General features: G+C 40.7%; 1 protein-coding gene across 1 annotated transcript in view; it reads left to right on the top strand.

The window, feature by feature from the left end:
• The window catches only part of CC2D2A (coiled-coil and C2 domain containing 2A), a 137,368-nt gene that overhangs the window by 48,871 nt on the left and 71,341 nt on the right, over window positions 1-17,156 (top strand). Inside the window, exons 12-15 of the mRNA XM_065877669.1 lie at window positions 7,342-7,551; window positions 8,507-8,613; window positions 13,446-13,586; window positions 16,898-17,054. Of these exons, the coding sequence (XP_065733741.1) occupies window positions 7,342-7,551; window positions 8,507-8,613; window positions 13,446-13,586; window positions 16,898-17,054 (615 nt within the window). The remainder of the gene's footprint in view (window positions 1-7,341; window positions 7,552-8,506; window positions 8,614-13,445; window positions 13,587-16,897; window positions 17,055-17,156) is intronic.

The following is a 17,156-nucleotide window of genomic DNA, read 5'->3' as shown; positions in this document are numbered from 1 at the left end:
TTTGCTTGAAAGTGCTTTGCTTTTTGAATAGATTGGAATGATGATTTTGCAACATTCTCTTTTGACTTTTTTTTAATAATTCACTATCTTACACATGCAAAGCAAACAGCAGGCATATTATATAAGAGTGAGTCTCCTGCCCTCACCAAATCCCTTCTTAAACAAGGAATGAGTTTCCCAGGTAGGAATGGCTAGGTCAGCGTCTTTATTCACATAACCAGGTTAGCTACCCTGATTTTTTTTTCTTTTCTCTCTGTCATCTCACATATACTGCAGGATTATTTCTCCCTCGTTTTCTCTTTATTATATAACTGGAGATTTTCTATCCTCGCAAATCCTTTCTATGGTATGTTCCTCAGCTCTGGTACCACGCTGTCTGATTTGAGTCCTGGCCCTGTCACTCACTGGGCGAACTTGTCTCTCCCCCTCTCTGTGCTGCGATTTCTCCATCTGTAAAATGGGAGTAATAATAGCATCTGCATCCTAGGACTGTTGTGCAGATGGTTAAGACAATACATAAAAGTGCTTCAGGGGGCTTCCCTGGTGGTGCAGTGGTTGAGAGTCCGCCTGCCAATGCAGAGGACGCAAGTTCGTGCCCCGGTCCGGGAAGATCCCACATGCCGCAGAGTGGCTGGGCCCGTGAGCCATGGCCGCTGAGCCTGTGCGTCCGGAGCCTGTGCTCCGCAGTGGGAGAGGCCACAACAAAGTGCTTCACACAGAGCTCAGTGAGGGCTGGCTGGTGCTGAATAGACAGTTGCCTGCTTTCAAATTTAATTATATTTCTCTTGCTTTCCTGAAATGTCCAGCAAGGATCACCTCCTTCAGAAACCCATGTAATTATTTCAACACTGCTAGCGTGAAAGAGAATAAGGGGATATAAGATCATTTTATATAGCTATAGAGAGGCATGCTGAACAGGGAAGACACAGGCCCAAGTCAGAGAATCTGAGCAGTTGGGTGTCCTACTGGGTTGTGCTTCGGGAGGCTCCCTTGACCACTCTGGAGCTGTTTCCTTAATTGAAAAATCTTCATCATCTCTACCTCATACTATTTTTGTGAGTATTGAGGTGATGTATCTGTTTGCACTTTTTTAAAATGAATTTCTATAAAATATTGCTATTACAGACAAATAGTAATGAGTGACTACTTTGTGCAGAAATGTGACCCTGGGAGTAGGTTTACAAAACAAGCATAAACTGAAGTCCTAGTCCATGCGGGATTTATCATCTATTTGCTTATATGACAAAGATACATGATATAATTAGTGATCCAGACAATATCGTCTTATGCATGCGTAATAATCCATCACCTTGTCTCTTCATCCATCCAACCATTTCAGCAAGAAACACTGATATAATGAAGCAAAAACTTATGGGTTAAAATTAGAAAATAGAAGAGTAATTACTGTGGAGAGTAGGATCTTGAGGGAGCCAATTAAGATTAGCCTTATACGTCTCCTTTTGAAGTTCTGAGCTAATTGGGAAATGCACAGGAATCAGAGAGGGATGCAGGTTTCAGCTGCAACTAAGGATAAAGCTGGACAGCAGAATGCTGCTTGGACACAAGACCAATTGGGCTTCCGGCTCCATCTCCCAAGAGTTCTGTCCCCCCATCTACAGAAGGGCCCCAATGAGTTCACCACGTGGACTGCCGTGGAGAACCCACGGGGCCAGTGAGCAGGCTCTCGGGAGAGAGCTGAGAAGGGACAGTTAGAGGCCACCGGTTACTCTGCCCAGCAAAGAATTTGGACCAATGGATTTGGGGCTCCAGCTGACTCTCTAATCAAGCAGTCTTCCTTCTCTTTTGGGAAGGAGCCAGTGGGGATGCGAGAGTGGGGAGAGCACAGAGAGTTTCCTCCCAATACTTTTGAGAGGGGAGACCTTCCTATCTTGTGGGCAGAAACAGGAAAGTAGAGGAAGATAATAGTTCCACTACGAGGGGCTGGTCATCCTGCATCACAGACCAAAAGTTAGAGAAGGGAGAAATCTAAAGGGGCTGAAGTCTTCCAAGGTCATTTCATAGAAAGTTAGGCTTCAAACATAGCAAAGCATAGAGACTCTGTCAGCGTGCCTAAGAAAGAAGCAAAGGTTATATTAGAGGTTATAAAGAGGTAGGAATAACCTCTTTGTTTCTCCTCCCTCTTTGTTTCCTACCTCTTTGTTATTCCTACCTCTTTGTTTCTCCATAACAGGTTGCCTATTAATTTCACTGTTGATTTGTATACCTCAGTCTTTTTTTTTTTAATGTGTTTATGGAACTTTCTAGGAATTCAAACAACAATGCGTTTCTTTCAGAGTTAATTTTTTACAGTTCTATTGATTTACTAACTTTCACCTTTTCTTACATTTATTCGGGTCTGTCTGATGCCAAAACCCATTTTTTCTCCCCTCTGTTCCATGTAATAGGCTTGCCTTTAAGAAGCAGTGTTAAATGCATATGGCCTATATTTTCAGTCTAATGTCTAAACATACCTTATATCTGGGAGTTTTGACACAATGCAGGAGCAGAGAAATAGATAAACAGGCAGTGATTGTTTTATTCATAGATCATTAATCTATCTTCGCTCTCCTTCCTCCACTACCCTGAGAGTAACAAAGGGCAAACACTGTTTTATTCCTCTTCTGACCCTCGCACTTGGCAGGAAGCCTGGCATGTAGGAATGCCTCAGTAAAAGTGTGAATTGAATATCATTTAAATGACTTAGTTGAGCCGAATGGATCTAGAAGAAATTCCTTGTTTTCTACTCCTCTCCTTAACTCGGCTGTCTCTCCTATAAAACAGTAGCCCTATTAGAGCCTGGCTTCATCCTGGCAACTAAATGATGGAAAACCAAGTCGGTGTGCTAGATCAGGAATTGGCAATTCCTTGAGCCATTAATGGAGCTTGATGAATTTACACTTCAGAGCTCTCAGGTCTGATGCTAACCCAGCAGGACTGACCAAACCCATCCTGGATGGGAGTCAAGCCTGGCTCTTCTTTGATTAGACTGCCAATTCAAATGAGGGAGTGTATGTCCTCCTATTAGATAAATTAGGAGGTTTATTTAGAAGGGAGTTGGTATTCAGCCCTCCTTCTTTGAACATTTTCCTTAATTACAGAGGGAAAAGAAGTAGTTTTTAAAAGCGAAATATTCTGCTGCTACTAAACTGGGATTCTTTTTTAGAGACCATTAAAGATAGAGAAATGCAAAAAGATTAGATATTGTGCAAAGAACAAAGTTAAACCTCAAATGAGAAAGATTGCAATTTAATACCTCGTAAGAAGTAACTAACCCAAAACTGAAAAATGAAAATTCCAAATGAGACATTGCAGGTAAAACATAAACAATATTATGTAGTTTGCCTAAGCATAATAGCAAAGTAAGTTTAGGGTTGCTGAAAGCTGTTCCAACAGCCTCCATCCATCCTTCCTTCCTTCCTTCCTTCCTTCCTTCCTCCTGCCTTCCATCCTACCTTTCCTCCTGCCTTTCTTCTTTTCTTTTTAATTCTTTCCGTCCTCAACTGAGTCTACTATATTCTTAGTTGTGCTAAACTCTGGAAACTCAGAGGTAGCAACATTCAAACTTGGCCTTAGAGAGACTTTGTGCCTAGTGGGGGGAGACAGAAATGTCATCAAGTGTTAAAGGCACAGTGATTAGAAGTCAACACGCATTCCCAGGGACATATGTGTAGCTGCCTCCTCTTGTTTCAACACTGCACACTAATCTAAGGAATTTAGCATAATTCCAACCTCCTTGTTAATCCCAACATGATAAAACTATCACTTTCCCCTTCCACTATTCTCAGCCATTTTTCACAGAAGCATTGGTCCCCTACTGTGTAATGAGCACTGCGGTAGTCAGCACTCTTTGGGTTGCAAGGGACAGAAACCCACTGCAAACTAGCTTAAGCAAAGAGAGAACTTGGTGGCTTACAAAATTGGGAAGGATCTGGAGATAAATCACAACATGAAGGAGGGGCTTTAGGAACTAGGACTCTGGGACCGGGGACTCTGTGCCAGCAGGTCTGTCTCTCTGCCTCTCTTTCTCCTGGTTCTCCTTGAATGTTGACTGGTCTCATTCTCTCCTGTTGTAGGCAGGCCAGAATTCTCCATGTGTTAGGACCCTTGATAACCTAAGCTTAGAAATTCCAGAGGAAAGGGATCATATCTTTCCCCAAGGTTCACATTATCAACACCAAGGACAAACTAGTCAGTTTTAAGTGGGACATATGCCCCCTCACCAACCTCATGTCCTAGAGACATACCCAGAAGATGGAGAACGAGAAATCTTCCCAGAGAAGACCAGAACAACAGCTATAGAATCTACTGCAGGCTCTGGGCTGGATTCAGGTTCTGTTGCTATTATTTTCCCAGGACAAATATAGAAACTTTTATTTTAATTCCACCAATGATTGTTCTTTTTCTGTCCAACCTTAAAAATTCTGTCTCCATCGGCAAGCAACTCTGAACACACTGAGAACATCAGCAGATAACCCATGTGCATCACCTCTGATAGTTTGCGTTTTCAGTTTTCCACTGAAGACTGAAGAATCAAATCAATTTCAAAATTAAAATAATATACCTTGTAAATATTATTTATTTTTAGGAGAAAGTTTTGTACTGTTTTCATGATAGTTTTCAGAAAAGAAAACAGATACAACAGAAAGAAAGACAAGAGACTAGGGGTCTTTCTCCCTAATAGGAAGAGAGCTGGGGGTCTTTTGAGCAGTCTAACCCAATGCCCACCAGGAGTCCTGGAAGCTTTTTCACTTGGTTGAGCTGAGCGGAAGGCAGAGACCAGCAGCAATCACTTAAACATGGGCTAATGAAGATTTGGGGGAGGAGACACAAAGTACAGCTGACCTAGGTAACATTAGGACCATACTACTGACATTACTTACTCATACCAAGAAGAGTACAAGATGGAACCTGAGGGCCACACCCTGAGCGACTTCAGAACTCTGCAACCCATGGTAAGAGGAACAGCAAAGCAAGGACCAGCAGGAGCCAGACAATTAGAGAGGAATTTTCCGTCAGGTCTGTGGATTGATGTTTAGTGGTACACACCTTTGTGAGGTGGGAATTTTAAAATTCATCCAGGTGGTCAGTGTGACAGTAAGACACAGAGTCACCACATGCAGATTAAAAGCCTCTAACACGAATGCAGGTTATAACTGGATACTTTTGCTTGAATGAAAGAAAAGAGATGGGCCTCCATTGTTGCGGTGTGAAGTGTAAGGATATTAATGTCAAAATTAGGACTTTCATAAGGTACAAAATATTGGAATATGACCCCTGTAGGGATGGGCTTTCCTCCCTGTAAATCCAAATGGAGGTTCAATTCAGCATATTTTGGAAGGTACTGAGGTATAGTCAATGCATTCTTATTCAAGCATAGCATACTTGTAAACACATCCCAGTTTACAAGAACATTTTTAAAAAATAAAAAATCTATAGGTCTTCTCATCAAAAAGACAATGTTATTTTACAGAAAAAACTTGTTCTTTTATAAAACATAGGGTACAGGCGTCCTGTAGGAAATCATAAGTTCTAAATATACATTAATTGTCTACTAATTTGAGGGAAAATAAGTATGAAATTGAATGTCTAAAAGGAAATATACTCATATATCCTTACTCGTGAATACTGGTACAAAGCAGGCAACAAGACAACCCAACAACAAATTTACTGGTAAATGAAGACTCATGTGTATATGCTTTACTGTAAGTGCAACTACTGGTACTATTTCAATGACTAATAGTAACTGAAAAGGAGATCACACTATATAACAAATGAGAATACATTTTTGGACATGTATACTTGTACATACACACAGTGTGACCTGTTTTCCATACTTAGTCTGATGGGGAGAACGTTAGGATCTTGTGATGTAGGATTCTAACTCTGGAGCCCCCTCTTCCAGTTTCCATCCCTCCCTCTGCACATCTCAGACTTCATCCTTCCTGCCCCAAGTTATAAAGATCACACCCCATTTTTCCCTTTTCAATCTATTGCTGCTCGCAGACAGGCCTCACTATGTTGTAGACAACCAAAAATCTCTACGGAATTGTTGCAGGAAGGGGGACCCCTTCCAGGGCCCAAGCATGGGCTCTTGTCTAATGGCCAGCAGTTCCCTAACAGAATGAACCAGGTGATATGCGTGAAGTGCTTTATATGATGCCTAGTGACCTACAAAATGCCAACTGGATCTTTTTCCTCAGCCTCCCATTTGTACGATAAAGAGATAGAGGCATGGAGATGTGTAGTGACTTGCCCAAGGTTCCAGAGCAAGTTAGAGGTGGAGCCCCAGCTAGAATCCAAGGCTTCTGACCCCAGTTCAGCATCTTTACATAATACCATGAAGACGAATTAAATGAAGAGATTCCTGAACACGTTACCCGCAATTAACATCGGATAGATGCTTCACTTCTGACTAGAATATTTGCAGCTTCCAATTTACCTCATAACTTATAAATAATACCTTTGGCCCACATAATCTTTTCTAGATAACATAAATAGCTTCCAAAAACTCCTCTCTGCAAAGGGGAGGATCAAGTGAAGTGTGTCAAACCCCACACTCTGACTGTAGTCAATGTCTATGACAAGGAGAGAACATGAAGACACAATATCGAAAAGGTGTCCTCCCCACCTTGGAGCTCTGCAACCTCCAAAACTAGATTCACCTATGAGCAGCAGTGATCAACATCGAATATCTTGATGAGTTTAAGGAAGAAAAACAGAGATTTATCTGACACACTGTATACCAAGTGATCCAGGAAAGCCCCAGTGGAAATTTCCACTCCTGTTTTCTACACACTCAGCTGCCCCAACTATCTCTTCCTCTGTTATTTTGCAGACTGACTTTCTTCTTCCCAGGAAAACTAGGTGCCAGCCTGAAGCTCAGTTCAGTATGTTAGTCTCTGGCTGTTGTCTACAAACTAAAAACTTCTCCACGTGGAGAGTATATCTATGATCCAAATAATGATCAGTTTGGATTAGAATCTATGCTTCTCTCATTAAAAGAATTTCAAGGTCACCAGCTGCAAAGCCCAAGATTTCCAGGAAATGGGGTAGTCGCATGACAAAGATTAGGGCTATGACTCAGTAGAGATAAACCCTAAAAGACCTAGGAAAGCAAGATTGAAATGATTTCTTTTCTCACTCCTTGTCCTTCATTTTACTTTTCAAGTGTTCAGAAAAGGGCAGGCCCCTAAAACCCCAGGGAACAGGGAATGGAGCAAGGTTCTCGTGGCTTGATTAGCGTAGGAAATATTTTGCATCTGACTTTTCCTATTGCACATCAGATCAGTATCTAGGAAGTGCTTTAACTGTGTTCCCCCTACACTCTGCTCTCTTTGGCAGGCAGTAAAATACATCCACAGAAGTCAGCATTTGATTGGATCTGGAGACCCTCCTGGAAATTTCCAACTGGACATTGATATTTCGGGGTTAATCTTCACACATCATCCCTGTTTTAGCCGAGAGCATGTTTTGGCAGCCAAACTGGCCCAGTTATATGACCAGTACCTTGCAAGACGCCAGAGACACAAGGCACAATTTCTTACCGACAAGGTACCCGTGATCTCTTCCATGCCAATTGTTGAGGGGGTTGGTTCTCCTGAGGAGCCCAAACAACAAAAATACCTTCTAGCAGCAAATACTCGTGTGCTTCCTTCATGTTCCCTCTGTCTAGGATGTGATGCGTTGACCTACCTAGAGGCAAAAGAAAGGATACGACCATGTACATTTAACCTGTACAAATTCAGTGGCACACACTTGGTTGAAAGAACGATTCCTGCAAACAGAGCAAGGGATCTCGCCCACCGGCAGTGGGTAGCTGTGTCTTGCTTATGTGATCTCATATGATGAGACCATTCATGCCCTGAGAATCTCTGTGTCCTTAGAGACATTCTCATTGTTATATGTAACTTACCCATACATGGTACCTAAACAAAAGTCAGTTGTTTCAACTGATGCATAAGGAAATGTCTATCCTTGGATGTCTATTTTGGATTTACTTCTGATGTGACACTGTCCCGTGGAATCTCCATGGGTGGTTTTGACTATAGACAACTTTTGCCCTGACTTTAAAACCTTACTACCCAAATAAGAGATAACTCCACAATATCTCCTCCTATAGGTCTATAATTTTATGCTCTCTTTATATCACAAGAATGTCGTTATATGTCCAGGCCCCAGAGAGACCCCCACCCCACCTTGAAAGAAAACTTGTTTCTGAGACAATAGAGTAAAAGTAGCATCTGTCATGAGCAGCTGGATCTGGGCCACAGAACAAGGATGGACACACACAGTTCTTTATTATTCCTTTTTTTTTTTTTTTTAATAGAAGCAATAGCTCTCTGTCAAAATTCACTTCAGTGAAAGCATGGAGATGGCTGGACGCTTGCACATCCCTTCACAGGTTGCTGACATCATTTTGCCCTGGAGAAGTGGGTGGGTCCAAGCACATCACTTGTAGTAAGGAGTAGAGCTTCTAACTCAGATCTTGTATCCATATCTTTTCTAGCTCCAAGCTCTAAGAAATGCTGTTCAGATGGGCCTTAATCCAGCAAAAACTCCTAAGTCTCTTGAAACAACCCAAAAAACCATCAATGAGTATAAATCTGAAATTCGGTGAGTAAAATCTATAACTACTGCTTTTTTTCCCCTGTACATATTGAGAGTTTATTTTTTCAGAGTTTTTCTGCATGCACTGAATACATTAAGCCAAATGAAATAACGATATATGTCGATCATATTAACACCAAATTTAAGTCCAAGAAATGAATGAAGACGGGAGGGCGCACAGGGGGAATAGGGTAACTTGCACACTCTGCTAGTGTAAACAAATATTGCTACAGCCACCACTTCAGACAGCAGCCTGTCCAGAGACGAGCAAGGAGTTGAAAATGCCAGCAGACTAGGACCTGGCAATTCTGCTTCAGACACATGTACTCCAAGGAGCTGTGTGCGCATGTGCACCGGACATGTGTGCAAGCATTCCACAGCATCACTTACGAGAGTAAGAAGCTAGAGATAACCCCACACCAGAATGAACCCATCTGCTTCAATCTTTAAATGAACGTCCCTCCCACAGTTAGAAGGACCGAATTAGATCTGCGTATATCATGGATAAAATAGTGTTGAATAAAAAAATCAGTTGTAAGAGGAGACTTGCTGTGTGATACAGGTCACAAGCCCTAAAGAACATGTGAAACAATACTCATGTGTTCCAGGTACGCACATGTGTGTTACATACAGACGGAAAAGACACACGTGCCAGTTTCTTCCTCCAGGGAGGGAGAGAAGGGGATGGAATGGAGAGGTCTTCAAATGGAACTCTAACATTGCAAAACAAACAAACAAAAATTCTGAGTAAATGGGAAAAAATGTTAGTAAGTGTCATATTATTTATTATATGTGCTCTTCTATATCTTGAAATTTTTCATAATTAAAATTCAAAAATTAAAACCCTGATCATTGCCAAACAATAAGGAAACATACAATATAGAATGTGAACATTTATTCTAGAGTCCTATTTCTCAGGGAAAATCATGGGTAACAGTTTTTTGCTAGTTCTTCCACATATATATACATGTGTATATATATATATATATATATATATATATATACACACAGATGTGTTTATGTGTATATATTTTACTTTTTTAAAGAATCACATTGCATTTACCACCTTGCAACTTGCTTTTTTATGTAAAACGCATCTGAGACCTTTTCCTATCATAGTACATCTAGGTCTATATCATTGTTTAAGAGCTGACATTTATATAGATTTTACATTCCCCATTAATAGGTGTTTGTATTATTCCTATTTTTTATTACTTTAAATTGTACTCTAACACTCCTATATGTATATATTTGTGTACCTGTATAAGTATTTCCACAGAATAAATTCTTAGAACAGGAATTAATAAATCAAGGGGTTTATCTTTTTTAATTTTTATTGGAGTATAGTTGATTTACAATGTCGTGTTATTTTCTGCTGTACAGCAAAGTGCATCAGTTACACATATACATATATCCACTCTTTTTCAGATTGTTTTCCCATATAGATCATTACAGAGTATTAAGTAGAGTTCCCTGGGCTATCCAGTAGGTCCTTATCAGTTATCTATTCAAGGAATTTAAATGTATACTTCTCTCCTAACAATCTGCCCTTGAGTTGGAAATTCTCCTACCAAAGTGAAAATTAGTGATTTTCACTATACTATAGTCACTATACTATATACTATAGTTGTAAAAGTGTGAGGAGTATGTTTAAAAATGAAAATTCTTATCTATGTTAAAAGAAAAGCACATTGCCTCCTCCTTGTGAAAGTAATTTTTGTTTTAGTATACACTGAGTAAGAAAAAGTGACAAAAAGCTACTCTGGATACAATGAAGGTTTGATATGGAATTGCATTTATTAATCAGTATTTGAGAAACAGTAGCAGAATCGTGTGTGAGTCCTACAGACCATGCCAGGTGGACCCATGGATCGCAGACCCATTGCAAACATCCTGCCACCCCTGGAGATGGGAAACCACTGAGATTCAGCATTTCTGATGCAGTGAAAGAGTGGATTTTAGTCCTTTACTGACTTTTCACATGGTGGAAAAGCAAATTCTAAGCAGATGGTCTGTTCCTGGATATCTCATCAAGCGGACCTGTTCCCTGCAGCCCCCTGGGAGCTGCTAATGAGCCAGCTGCCTTGGAGCCCACCCCTGGGTATCTGATAGGTCCCAGGTTGGGGCAGCTAACCTCAGCCAGTGACGCATTTTCCATCTTATTTTCCGTAAGCGGCATCATGACCACATTGCTCATCCTCTGCACTGGAACCAGGCTGTATTAAGAAAGGAAACATGGGTGTTCGTGCAATACAGGGGAACACTTTATTTAACCCTCTCCTGGATCTTCACCCTCACATATGCTCAATCTTGAACAAATAACAAGTCTAGGATCTCAGATCCCCATCCAGCAACCACTTTATCCCCGTATTTCCCTTCACAGCCAAACTTCTGGCAAGTATTTACTAATAAGTATTTTAAATGTAAATTTGGTAAGTACTGCTGTCTCTACTCCCTCCCCTCCCCTTCACTGTCCAGTCTAGCCTCTTTCCTGCGCCCACCTTTGCCCTGAGGCTGATCTTGCCACAGTCCTGGGGAACCTCCGTGTTGCTAAGCAGAAGGGGACCTCTCAGGCCCCTTGGTACTTGGCATTGGGCGCTGTCCCCACAGGGTGCCACACACCACCCTCTCTCAGATGCCCTCACCCCTCTTCGGCCACCTGTCCTTCCCACTATCCTTTGCCTAATCTTCCTTCTTTGCCCAGCTTCTAAATGTTCAGAGTTCCTCCCAGGATTTTTTTGTTTTTAATCTTTTGTTAATCTGCATTTTCTCCTGAGATGAATCCAGTCCTGTGGTTTTAAATATCATCTAGATGCCAATGTGGCGCCCAAAGTTTCACCTCTGGGCTGGACTCCTTTCCACACTCCAGACCCCATCTACATCAGGCTTCAGAAAAGTGTTACCCTTGGGTGTCCCTGGTGGCGCAGTGGTTGAGAATCTGCCTGCCTATGCAGGGGACACGGGTTCGAGCCTTGGTCTGGGAAGATCCCACATGCCGCGGAGCAACTGGGCCCGTGAGCCACGGCTACTTGAGCCTGCGCGTCTGGAGCTTGTGCTCCGCAACAAGAGAGGCCACGATGGTGAGAGGCCCGTGCACCGTGATGAAGAGTGGCCCCCGCTCGCCACAACTAGAGAAAGCCCTCGTACAGAAGCTAAGACCCAACACAGACAAAAATAAATAAATAGATTTAAAAAAAGAAAAAGAAAAAGAAAAGTGTTACCCAGCTCCCTAATCATAGTTGCCTTTTCCTCTTCCTCCATAGTCTGGCAACAATCTGTAATTAAATATTCTTTCGTGATTCTTTGCTTCTCTAGCTCATAGGTCAAATTTTACTTGCTAAGCGTTCTTTTTAGCATTTCTGAGAAACTATCTTGTCAGGGACTAAAAAAGGAAGTAGAAAATATATCAGAAAGGCTTAAGGTGTCATATAACTCAGTAAAATAATTTTATATTGCAGTTTTTTTTAAAGGAGGCCGGGGAGATAGCTGCTAAAGGCATAAGAGAAGAACAGACCACTAGGTAATGACAGATAATATTTGTGGACCACTTACCAGATGTCAGACATGATTCTAGTATTAATTAACTCGTTTACTCCTCCCAACAACCCTGTGAAATAAATTCTGTTATCATCTCTACTTACAGATAAGGCATGGAGAAGTAAATAGTTTGCCCAAGGCCGGCTAGAACCAGGATTTAAATCTGGGTATCTTGGTTCCCACATCTGTGCCCTTAACCAGAATGCTTTACTGCTCCTCAAGAAGAATGTTTCTTATTCTAGTTCATTGCCTCCTAGCTTTTCTAAGGTCTTCCGAGAGTCCCAAATCTTGGCTACCCAGCCACTAACTGGCCATCAGCTTCTACCAGCTTCCTTTTCCATGACACCAACTGAATGATCAGAAACCTAGACCTCTGTGTTTCTCTGCACCATCTCCAGACTAAGTCATCACAAGTACAACCAACTTCCAGACACAGGCCTTCCTTCTGGAGTTCAGGAGGTGATGATTCATGAAACACTGTGGCTATGGTTCCCTAGGGCACTCTGTCAGTCATTTATCTATGCGTCTGTCTCCTGAGCCAAGCTATAAACTCCCTGAGAACAGAGACACCTACTATCTCCTAGGAACACTTCTGAATCCCCTGGAATGACACCTGATACTTGCCCAAGAAAAAAAAAATCTAATTAATTAACTAACTAATGGCATAATAGAGTACATTTGGGCTCTGGACTTGGCTATTATTTGTAGAGGGGGCTTAAAGTAAGGCAGTAAATAATTCCCAAACACTTTAAATAATATCAATCACAATGAAAGCATTTTCAAAAGAAGCCTCTTCAAAGCAAGCCAAAAATATCGCTAATCTAGTCAGCACTGAAAACTCACCAAGGGATGTAGTAACATTACTTCATCTCCTAAACGTAGGACTGGTGATTAGTGTTAACACAGGCAGACTTTAATATACTTATTAACTGGGACAGCAACATACTTTCCTGTTTATCATAGATTAGTCCATGAGAACTACGTTTACTGGGCCCCTTATTTTCATAACTTCAAAAGTGGCTGTTTAAGATTGCACAGTATTAATGAGAATTTTAAACGGTAATTTAGTTTAATTGGAGTCAGATTCTACTAGAGAAAACAAAATCAAATAACCTATAAAAATAGACCAGCATCCTATTGACTTCAAATTTGCATTCATATTTTTGGTTTTCTAGTACTAAAGAAATATCGTAGCTGTGAAATTAACTATACAATCACTATAGCATTATTAGTTGCTTTTCCTAATTTGCAAACACACCTAAATAACTTTTAAATATATATCCATGTATTATATCTTGTAGGCAAACAAGAAAACTGCGTGATGCTGAACAAGAAAAAGATCGAACATTGCTTAAGGCCATCATAAAAGTCTGGAAAGAGATGAAATCCCTTCGAGAGTTCCAGAGGTTTACAAATACACCCTTGAAACTTGTTTTGAGAAAGTAGGCTTTTTTCAAAAATTGTTTTATTGGGTTATATCATGCATAGGGGAAAATGTATTAAACATAGATGCAATTTTTAAAATAATTTTTAAAATAATAATTACAAATGAATAACCATGTGCAACTCCCCAAGTTAAGAGCTAGAACATTACTAGTATCTGAGCATCCCCCATGTTCCTAACCCCAATTACATCTCCTCCGTCCCAGAAGTAACCATTTTCTGGACTTTTATGACCAGTGTTTCCTTGCTTTTAGTTAATAGCTTTGCCATCTATGTGTAATCTCTAACACTTAGTCTAATATTGCCTGTATCTGACTTTCCCATAAGTGAAAGTATATTGTGTGTATGCTTTAGTGAACACACACCTGTTTCTTTTCTTCAATACCACTGGAGATTCATCTCCTTTTCGGCACACAGTTGTAGTTAATTCTCTTTGCTTTATAACACTTCATTATATGAATATAACAAAATTTGTCTATTTTACTGTTGATGGACATTTGAGTTGATTCCATTTTTCAGCTGTTATAGACAGCACTTCTTTTTTTTTTTTACATTTTAAAAGAATGAATTTTATTTCTCAAAATTGTTATAAAAATATTACTCAGTTTTCAAGTACAATTCATCATTTCTTAAGTGCCCACTCTGTCATGCATTGTGCTAGACTCTTGAGCTACACTGATGAAGGAGATAAACATCATCTCTTTCCTCCCAGAGCTTCCGGTTTGGGAGTGAAGGGGACACAGACAATAAAATCAGACAGCACTTCTATAGATGTTTTTGTATGTGTCTTTTTAGGGTACATGTGCCTAAGTTTTCCAGAAATATACCTGGAAGTGGAATTGTCGAGTCTTAGGGGATGTGCTTCTCCAAATACTTATATGCTGGTTGCAGACACTTTTCCAGAGTGTTTGTGCTGACTTTCAGTTCGACCAGTGTTCCCATGGGTCCATGTCACCCATATCAGCCAAATCACCTGATGTTGTCAAATATTAACATTTTGCCAATCTGATGGCATGTTTTAATTTATATTTCTTATGCATGAATTGGCCATTTTGAATTCCTCTTTTTCAAAGTGTCTGTTCAAGACTTTGCCAATTTTTGAACTGGATTGTTTGTCCTTTTATCTTTTCCATAATTTGTAGAAGTTTGGTATATATCCTGAACATGAGACCTTTGTCGACGTGTGTTGCAGAAATCTTCTGTAGTTGTCTTTTTAGTAGTTTGCTGCTTTTTGAAGAATGGTAATTCTTAATTTTAAAGAGATAGAATATATTAGTCTTTTCTTTTCTGATCAGTGCTTTTTGTTTGAAGAAATTCTTCCCCTGAATCAAGTAGATATACTACTATATTGTCTCCTGTAATCTTCATATTAATGAAGATTAATCTTTCAAATTCACCTTTAATCTATTTGGAATTGATCTTTGTGTGTGGTGTGGAGAAAGTATGCTTGGATAATATTTATGCAGCTGAACTGACTAGACTTTGGTACATAATTAAGAGTACTGTTATCACAACAAAACCATGTTCTGCATATTAATTCAAGAGCATCTCTGCTGCTGGTTTTGGTCCCTTCCTGTTTGTTTCATCTGCATAAGTGATGTGCCCATACATCTACGTGAAAAGTGACATATGAGGGCAATTATCTGATACTGTGCTTTGAAAACAGTCAGTTTTTAGCCAAAGATAGCCGCAAATTGTGATGCTGGGGGGTTGTAATTATCATAAAACTGAGAAAACATTCTGCAGTTTCCAGGACAAACACAAGACTGTGCTTTATGAGGGCAGGGATCTTGTCACCACTGGGTATCTGGTCCCAGACAGCACACCTGCCACGTAGTATCTGCTCAATTAATATAAAATATATAATATAATATAAAAACAAGTTCAGTTAGTCTGTCCCACAGAAATCGTGGATGTCTTCCAGAAATCCCAGTGTTTTGGCTTCCATATTCCATCTTCCAGGCCATCCCTTCCATCCAGAAGCAGAACATAAATAGTCACAAGATTATTTTCTCCTTCCTCCCTTGAGTTTAGGATAAACAAAAATTTATAGGAAATTTACAGTTAAGGTCACCTCTAGGTTACAAACTTCCTTTTTGTGATACTTCACATCCCTTCCACCCACAAGTAGCTGTGTCCTAAATTCTTTTGAAGTGCCCTTTCTTCACATTCTTGATTCATCTAGCTACCTTACGATACAGCATTATTTCTTCCTGCAAAAATATTTAAATTTCAACTAGTTTATTCATGCCTCTGATTAACAAGGAGGAAAGCGAATGAATATATATCAGAGATGGAACATAACTTGGGGGCCAAATTTCTCTGATGTTTATAAATTTCAGGTGTTTCCCAAGTGATTTCTTCAGTAGTAGCTTTGTAAGAGTCTGCGCCTTGGGGGCCTGTTAACTGCTAACCCACCAGGCCACACGTGTACATATGCAAACGTTGGTCAGCTCTAGGCGCTTGACTAACTTTCTCTAAAAAGGAGCTGGAACTTTAAGAGAGCAGAACCTGCAGGCCAGACCATACTGATCGCATTAGGAGATAAGCACAGGGGATGGGTTGAAACAACTCTGAAGTGCTGGGTGGGATGTGCTGGATACCATGCTTGCCCTCCCCCACCCTCCTGGGGAGTCACACTGCCCATCCGCATGTAAGGGCTCTGCAAAGCCCTTCACAAAGCAACGTGGAAACTTCACATTTGTTCAATCTCGTGTTGATTTGGCCACAGCACCCTTTTTTTTTTGTAGGGCACCTCATAGAACCAGAACTCTACAGAACACACTGCGGGAAGCACTGCTCTGGGTCAGGCTGAACGTTAATGCACTGTCAGCAGAATCATCAAAGAAAAATTCAAATTGTCAATCCAAAGTCAAAAAAGTAGCTTCAGGGATTTGGTAGCAGCATAATGAAGGGGTTCCTCAGAGACGGGAAGAATTAAAGTAACTACAATGAAACTGCTGCCTCTGTCAGCTGAGAATTTGCAGGCACTGTGTCAGGGTGCCATCTGGATCATCTAACCCAGCGTGGCTTTGTGGCTTAGTGTAAATAGATTGGGCTCATATTCCAGCTCTTCCATTCACCAGCTGTGTGTTCTTGGGAAAGTTACTTAACCTCTCTGTGCTGAAGTCTCCTAGTGTATAAAATGCTGAAGGTAACAGTATCTGCCTCACACGGTTGTGAGCTCACCTGTGCAAAGCTTTTAGGAGAGGAGCTGCCACAGAGCAAGCCCGATACAGGTATTTGCTGCTATTTTTACTCTATCACTTAATTTCAAGAAATAACTAAGGTGCTATAAATTATTTTAAAGGGAAAAAGTTGACCAGAAAGCTGATGAAGAAGCATATGAAGCAGAAATTCAGGCTGAGATAAGTGAATTGTTGGAAGAGCACATGGAAGAGTACGAACAGAAGATGGAGGAATACAGAAGTGCACAGCAGCGGTGGAAAGCCTGGAAGAAAGCCCAGGTCTGTAAACAGCCTTGAACAGAGCTGACCTGGGGGACAGGAAGGGTCTGGGTAGAGGCACCTTGAGACAGGAGGAGGGAAACTGGGCACGCAGACTGGGGT

Source organism: Phocoena phocoena, chromosome 5 (genome assembly GCF_963924675.1).
Source record: "Phocoena phocoena chromosome 5, mPhoPho1.1, whole genome shotgun sequence".
NCBI lineage: Eukaryota > Metazoa > Chordata > Mammalia > Artiodactyla > Phocoenidae > Phocoena > Phocoena phocoena.
Note: the sequence above shows the minus strand (reverse complement) of the source record. Positions and strands in the feature narration are given on the sequence as shown.